The sequence below is a fragment of the Boleophthalmus pectinirostris genome, unplaced genomic scaffold (assembly GCF_026225935.1).
Source record: "Boleophthalmus pectinirostris isolate CB_2022bp ecotype Guang Dong unplaced genomic scaffold, ASM2622593v1 HiC_scaffold_10, whole genome shotgun sequence".
NCBI lineage: Eukaryota > Metazoa > Chordata > Actinopteri > Gobiiformes > Gobiidae > Boleophthalmus > Boleophthalmus pectinirostris.
This window is the reverse complement of record NW_026570971.1, coordinates 5,881,508-5,889,410: the sequence shown is the minus strand read 5'-3', so window position 1 is coordinate 5,889,410 and position 7,903 is coordinate 5,881,508. Positions and strand designations below refer to the sequence as shown.

Below are 7,903 nucleotides of genomic sequence, written 5' to 3'. Positions count from 1 at the left end.
GCAATGATATCAGAATTGCAATTTGAATGGACACAATTAGCATATCACAAAGGCTGCAAAAGAACAATAATTTCCTCCACAAACATCAAAATCTCCTGCTAAACCTGTAGTTTAAATCAGTACAAACATGTCCTCTGAAATGTGATTCTTGTATTAGTTCATATTTCCGTCTTTTGGTCAATTCTCCTGGATGAGGTTAGACTGCTCATTTCACTAAAACACAGTCAAGATGATTATATGTAATATGTTTACTAAAAAAAAAAAAAATAAAAAATTCCATTGTTTTAGGTTTCAAAATTTACTTCCTTGTAAATTGCAGCATCATGCTGGGAACTTCCATAACTGTTACCAGGCGACCGTGTAGTGCACTGGACCAAAACTCCTCTAACAGAGGAACACAGTGTAAAGTATCTTTAAGTGAACTAAAAAACACTATGAAGCCATTTTATTATTACATGAAAACAAAAGGTAAACAAAAATAAGCTGCTGGTTTCAGTAGTTTAGAGACATGTATGTACCAGCTTCAAAAAGTACCACAAAGACAAAAGCATCATATGCACCTGTAGTGAAGAAGTCCACAACAGGGAGGCACGCTCTAACCTTGCTCTTGGTATATAATGTCCATAAGACACTTCTCAGTTATGTGGCAGGTCACATCAAGAAGGGCATCTTGGAAAAATAGTCCCATATAATATTTTCGCTGTGGTGAAGTGTCCATTAGGGCTGCAAGATTAATCGAATCAGAATTGCAATTTCAACACACACAATTAGCATATCACAAAGGCTGCAAAAGAACCATAATTTCCTCCACAAACATCAAAATCTCCCGCTAAACCCATACTTAAGATCTGTACAAACATGTATTAGATCATATTTCCATCTTTTGGCCAATTCTCCTGGATGAATTTGAAATGTGAACTTTGAACGGACCTGTTATAAAATCATTAATCACAAATCTAATCGCTGCGCTTGTCATCCTTCAGCCCTAGTTCCATCTTCTCCCAAACCTCCCGGGAGAGTCTGCACGGGCACGCTCACCGTCTTCACCTCGTCGTCCGTCCGTCTCCCGCCCCGAAAGTAGAGCAGCACCCGCCGGAGCTGAGCCTGTCCCGTCCTGGTGATGAAGCCGTACAGCAGCGGGTCGGCCAGACAGTTCAGACACGAGACGGCTATGGCGACTTTGTGCGGGTACAGCAACGACTGGATGGTCTCGCAGTCCTTCACCAACGTACGGACGAGCATCATCACGTGTACGGGCCCGAAGCAGACCTCGAGACACAGCAAAACCATGAGGAGCAGCTTCGCGACGCGCTTGGACTCCTGCGCTTGCGTGGCCTGGTTGGTCTGAACCGCCCTGAAGATACCCCAAGTCGTGAAGAACAAGACCAGCGACGGAACCACGAAACCCAGAGCGAACCGGAGAATGTTAGCCCGCGCCATGTTAGTCGTCAGAGGTTGCAGTATGTCAAAACACACGGGGGCTCCACTTTGATCGCTGTCTTCTGAAGATATAGTGTTGGCGTTGAAGATAATCACTAAAACCCAGATGGCGAAGCAAACGCAAGCGGCCGTGCTGGTTTTCCGAACGAATTTGCATTTGAACGGGTGGACCACGGCGAGATAGCGGTTGAACGCGACGCAGCAGAGGAGGGCGCCGCTCATGTAGAAGTTGGTGAAGAGGCAGTAGATGGAAATGATGCAAACTAAGCCCCCGTGACCCCAGACGCCGCGCCAAAGGAAGTCCAACCAGAAACTCAACCCGATGGTGAAGGTGAGGTCGCTGAGGGCCAGGTTGAAGAGGTAGACGCCGAGTTCGTTCTTCTGGCGAATGTGCTGCCAGGAGATGAACAGGAAGAAGCAGTTGAGTGGGATGGAGGCTATGATGATGAACAGGTAGAAGAAGATGAAGGCTCTTCTGCGTGTGCTGTTGTCCACGGGGAAGCACTCAGAGGTGTTCAGGAGACTGGTGGTGGTGGAAGTGAAGTTCTCCATAATGCTGAGGGCTATCAAAAGAAATGGAAAAAAAGTGGTTGTCAATTAAAGGTTGTGGAACAAAGTAGTGTAGATGTAGATTACAGTTTGGGGCATGTTGGGTTTATGTGTGTATAGGGGTGTAACGGTACATGTATTCATGCTGAACCGTTTCGGCACAGGATGTTCGGTTCGGTGCAGGGCTGTGCACAAGTGAGTTCGCGCAATTTGTGTGTGTTTACATTACGCCACTACATGTGCAGCTACACGGCGGCTCGGCCCAGCCCCCCTCTTTGGCATTGTAACTGCAGCAGATCTACACTTACTGCAGACACTGTGGACACTTTTTTGCTGACCAAAAATATAAAGATTGAGTAAAACTTCATCTTGGAACTGGAACAAAGTTTTGATTTAATAAAAACACAAATAAACAACAAGCAAATGGTTATGTATTTTGTTCCCAAACTGTACTGAAAATGAACCAAACTGTGACTTCAAAACCGAGGAGCGTACTGAACTGTGATTTTTGTGTACAGTTACACACATATATAGAATGTACGTTCCAATCCCGACTGAACCTGTGTCTCCAGAGCCTTAAACTGCACATAGAGACACATCCAAGTTTGTCTCATTCTCAGTTCACGAACAGGCCTCATGTGAAGCTCAGAACCTCCAGAATTCCCTCCCTGAGCTGCAGAAGCCGCACTAGCACTGACTCAGGATTGGCTGCAAATGCTGGGGTTTAGTTAGTGACCTTTATAGTTTAAACCGGCTGGATTTTAGCATTGAAACTGGCAACACAGAGACTTGTGCAAGACTCATTCTGATTTTTGACTGGATAATCACCTTAAGAACCAAAACACCCAGTTTTTACAAGCAAGTTTTGTTTTTGTAATTAATAATAAATCAGCATTACTATTATCAATAAAAGCGATATTTGATTTGAACATGTTTCCCTCTGGGCACAGTGAGGTCAGGTTTATGAAATTTTTAAAATCAAAATCATAGATACACTTCCATTAAAAGGATATTAACAGATCTTACCATTGTCAAAATATACTACCATTTTTGAAGTTCATACAATATTACTTTTAATGTTAAACTTACTTCTCAAAAATGGTGAAAATTGTGCCCAAGGATCAAAATGATTCAGTTTAAAATTAAACCATTGATAACAACTAAAAGGCTAAAGGTGCATTATGTAACTTTTCTGTTGGACGGCCCACTACCTGCTTGTCTCCGCAGCGATGCCGTTGCTCGGCTTAAAACGTTCCACAGTAGTACGTTATTGGACTGGGTTATTACGTCAACATCAAATCAATGTAGATATGAAAAGCAGGTAACAAGATTTTAAAGAGGTTGACGGATCACCAGAAAAGTCACAAAACTTTCAAAAAAATTAAAAAATTAAATAAATATACTCACTTTAAAGCTTGTATTTCAACTTCATGGACATCGTGCCCAACACTACAGCAGGTCTTTGCTTTTGATTCCTTTTTTTGAGCAGATAAAGCTTTATTAAAGACTCAGGGCCCGCCTCATGGTTGCCCTTGGTTGCAACTCAATTTTCTAACGTCAACATTGTGTCGCGATAAGGCTAACCAGGTTTAATACAGGGAGGATGTGTCTGGGCCATGCTGAGTGAAAGTACTGCCTTCATAGAGGATTTATGGCCTTATTATTTACATATGACTTACTGTAACAAGATAAGTGTCAAAGTTAATTACACTGGAGTAATAACGTTATTTAAAGAACATACTGTATTATGTAAAAAATGTGAACTATAAATATCCACATATTATTCCCTCATTCAAAAACATACCAATATATTTTGCTTTTTACTCTTTAAGTACGTTTTTAAACAGGTTCTTTAATACTGTTACTTAAGTAGACTTTTACTGGAGTATTTCTTTTGCTCTGTACTTTTACTTAAATAACAATATTAAGTACTTCCTCCACCAGTGTTTGAAGTTGTACATGGCAGACCACGTGTTCATGCCATAACTGTTTATTTATACAAGAAAAGGTTCTGGAAAACAAACAAACAAACAAACAAAAAAACATTCAACAGAATTTACTCCAGAGCGCCACCAGACTGCACAAAGTCACAGCTCCATCAGAGTCACAGCTCCATCAGAGTCACAGCTCCATCAGAGTCACAGCTCCATCAGAGTCACAGCTCCTCTCACTACTTGTAACTAAACAGAATACTTGTGGACTCGAGCTGCGCTGTACAGTCTGAGCACAGGGTGAGTCTCCTAAACACTCCTGTCATGTCACAGATGAAAGCCTGTACAGTTTTTTTTAAGTCCATATCACCGCCTGACTGTTTTAAGCATTTCTGTCCTTGAATAACGTGTATTACTGCTGTGTGTTTATATTGACATCTCTGGGTCGCCTGGGCCTTTCTGTGTGGAGTTTGCATGTTTCTCCCCGTGTCTGGATGGGTCTGCTCCGGTTTCCACCATCAACTCTAAACATGCTACAGGTCTCCAGGAACAGTTCATAGTCAAGGTCAATTAAATTCAGTCAATTCAATCATTGTGTGTCTTTAGGCAAGACACTTCACCCACATTGCCTAGTATAAAAGTGGTGTGTGTGTGAGTGATGGTGGTGGTCGGAGGGTCTGTTGGCAGCTGTGCTTCTGTCAGTCTGCCCCAGGGCAGCTGTGATTACAACAGTAGCTTAGTACCCAGGTATAGAGCGAATGAATAACGCTCTGTCTTTGTGATAAAAAATGTCTGTGAAAGGACTTAAATAAAGACTTACTTTCTTCCTGGTTTGTTTTCACTGTGGTAATTCCCAGTGCTGCCAGTAGATGGCGACTGCTCCAGATCACAGTGTGTTGAGCACTGAGGCTGTCACATTATGTCTGCAATTTGGTAGAGTATTTTTGTATGTATATGAATATGGCTGTGATAAAAATTGTATTGTTTTTATGTATCTGAATTATTTTTGTTTGTTTTAATTATTATTACTGCATTGGACCACTAAGAGTATGGTTAGGGTTAAAAACATGATTATTGCTCACCCTATCATCCAAATAAGAGAATTTAAAAATAAATACAGTAGGCCTACTTGCTGTGTCCCTCCACAACAGAGCAGCACAGAGTTCAGAGAAGCTCTGCATGTGTCTGAACAGCTCATGAAAGCCGAGCCTGCACTGCCCCTCTGTGGTGAACATGAGCCAACACAATCAACACATTCAAGAGTCCAAATCTACATTTAAACAGGTGCTGCACTGCAAAAAGTAATATCTTGGTAAGTTAAAATGACTTAAATTAAGAACATTTGACTTTTTTTGATTTGATTCAAGTAAACGACAAGTATAATGATCTACCAATGAAATAAGTGTGTTTTTCTTAATTCAAGCAACATTCAATTTCTTTTCTTATTTGAAGTGAAAAGAGCTGTTGTTTTTCTTATTTTAAGTGTAGCAAGATGTATTTTCATATTTTAAGTGCAAAAAGTCTTGTCCCACTGGCAGATGATTTTAGCCTGGTTTCACTTTGTGGAAACCGTCTGATTCGTTCGCTCGACAGTAGGCGGATACTTTTTTTATTTAACCAGTCGCTGCTATTTGGTGGTGACGTATGTAATGCACCAAATCCCGTAGGAAGAAGGACAAAAGCGTCTTTCCTCTTGATAAAATTCACTAAACATTCTCTTTGTTCCGGCTTCAAATCCTCGATCTTGGAAATTGTTGCCAACACAGAATGTCTGGCTTCATCTACAGTCGTCCCTCACTATATCGTGGTTCACCTTTCGTAATCTCGCTGTTTTGCGGACTTTTTTAGTGCAATTTTGCGTGCTTTTTTTTTACAGTGCATGAACGTGTATTGTGTTCCTCCCTCTGCGACCTGATTGGCTGTAGACCGTTGTCAATCTCCTCCGTGCTGTGTCTCCTGTACAGAACAGAATGTGTTCAGTTTGACAAATTTACATAAATGTTCAATCTCTAGCAGTGAGATTCTGAAGTGCAGCGCAATTGGGCAATTGCCGCGCTTACTGTGAGGTGCAGAGCTCTGCGTCAATCCTTTCTCCTGTGCTCATTTCCGAGCCCGTCCCGATAGTAAGTCCTGGTTCAGTTCTGGTTTAGTCCTCCTCTTCAGTCATGGAATCAGCCCTAGGTTAGTCCTGGTTTAGTCTTGGTTCAGTCTGTGGCATGTGCAGTGCAAAAGTTTGATATAATCTCAGGTTAACAGGCGGGTGCGGTGCTGTACTGCGGCGCTGTGGGCGGGTGCGGGTCTCCAAAAATGGACCCGTGCAGGACTCTGTGCCGTCAGGCTCCATTACAGAAAAAAATAATCTTGGGTTTGTTACATAAAGAAGGAGGAAAATAACAAAAGGACGACAGCAGCAATAAGTTTTAAGAAGGATGCAGAAAGGGTTGTAACTGTCCTGTTTGAGAAAAGTGTATAAAGTGTGTGCTGAGGGGTTTTACAGACTTAAAACAGATATAATAATAGTAAAATATAAAGTTGACTACTTTGGATTTCACCTATCGCAGTTATTTTTAGAACATAACCTCCACATTAAATGAGGGACCACTGTACATCCATCTCGACGCTTTGTTTACTCTTGTGCTGTTCCACAAAAGCTCTGATTCCTGATCTAGTCACTGGAGAGAAATGAAATTGAGTGGAGGCACTAGGTGGCACCAGCCTGGCTAAAATTATTTTACTTAAACCATCATAAAACTTTCTTAGTTCAAGTGATCTTAACCTGGCTAGATTTTATTTTCTGTGGTGTGTATGTTTCATTCAAGTGTTTTTCAGTGGAAAATGGTAATGATCCTGCCTCTGGTCTATGGGCTAAGATTTTTTAAATTCCATGATCATGACCTTCATTCATTGTTTTCTCTGAACGTGCAAACACATGCATCTTGGACAAACGCCACTGCAAATTTTGATGAGAGCCTCCCCCCCCCGCACTTTTCCAGGGATCTGCTCTCACTAAACTCACAACCTGCTCCAAACAACACCTTTCCTCCTCTCACATCTTCACGCTGTGTCTCTACAAAACCTGACACAAAACCTTTTTTCTTTAACCAGAAATACAAGACAAATTTCTAGCAGAAAGGAGCTGTTTTTTTTTTGTTTTTTTTTTATTAAATATGACATGAGGTATCCACGAGTGAAAGACAAAGAAACACAAAACCAATCAGTTATCTTCATTCTAATGGACTTCATGTCATTTTTAATGTTTTGAGCTGCTGCAGATGTAGCAAAGTCATGCACATTTTTACAAAGAAATTGACTTAATATTTAGCAAACATTCTTTACACTTCCCAAATCCTCAAGTCCTTTTAGACATTCATTTAAACCAACTTATTTACAAATAAAAATCACATATACATAGGCTTAAAAAAAAAAAAACAAATACTGGCATTTTACTGTAATGATAATTATAAAAAAAATATTAATATGAATATTGATTTAACCCTGAGGTATTTTACATTTATCCAGTATTAACTAACACATAACATTATAATAATAACATCATAATAATTTAGATCACAATGTTATCTTTAAGTCAGGGATCAAAAACTAACCTTGCATCGCATGAATCGTCACATGTGGAGGGACTATTTTCTCAGCAGATGAGTGTTAGGTGATATCGATCCGCTGCTGCCAAACTTTCTGTCAGGAAGTACAACTCACTGCTGCTGCTCAGACATAAATCCTTCAAATGCAAGGTTGATTTTACTTCTAAAATTATTCTATCAACACAGACATTTACATCAACAGTTTGGTGTAATAATAGATTTTCTTTGAGGGTTTTGTGGAGCGCGTAAGACTGTTTTTAGTGGCAGGATAACCGCACCAGCAAAGTAAAATTCTTCTGCTGCTGCTGAGAAAATAGTCCCTCAACATACGACGATTCATGTGATGCAAGGTTAGTTTTATTTCAAGAAGAATTTTACGGGAGA

The 7,903-nt window shown here is 40.6% G+C and overlaps 1 protein-coding gene across 1 annotated transcript; it reads right to left on the bottom strand.

The window, feature by feature from the left end:
- Positions 1-972: 972 nt before the first annotated feature.
- LOC110163493 (psychosine receptor-like) lies at positions 973-1,992 on the bottom strand. Its single transcript, XM_020928442.2, has one exon. It carries the CDS (start codon positions 1,990-1,992, stop codon positions 973-975), a length of 1,020 nt encoding a protein of 339 aa, XP_020784101.1.
- Positions 1,993-7,903: the final 5,911 nt, after the last annotated feature.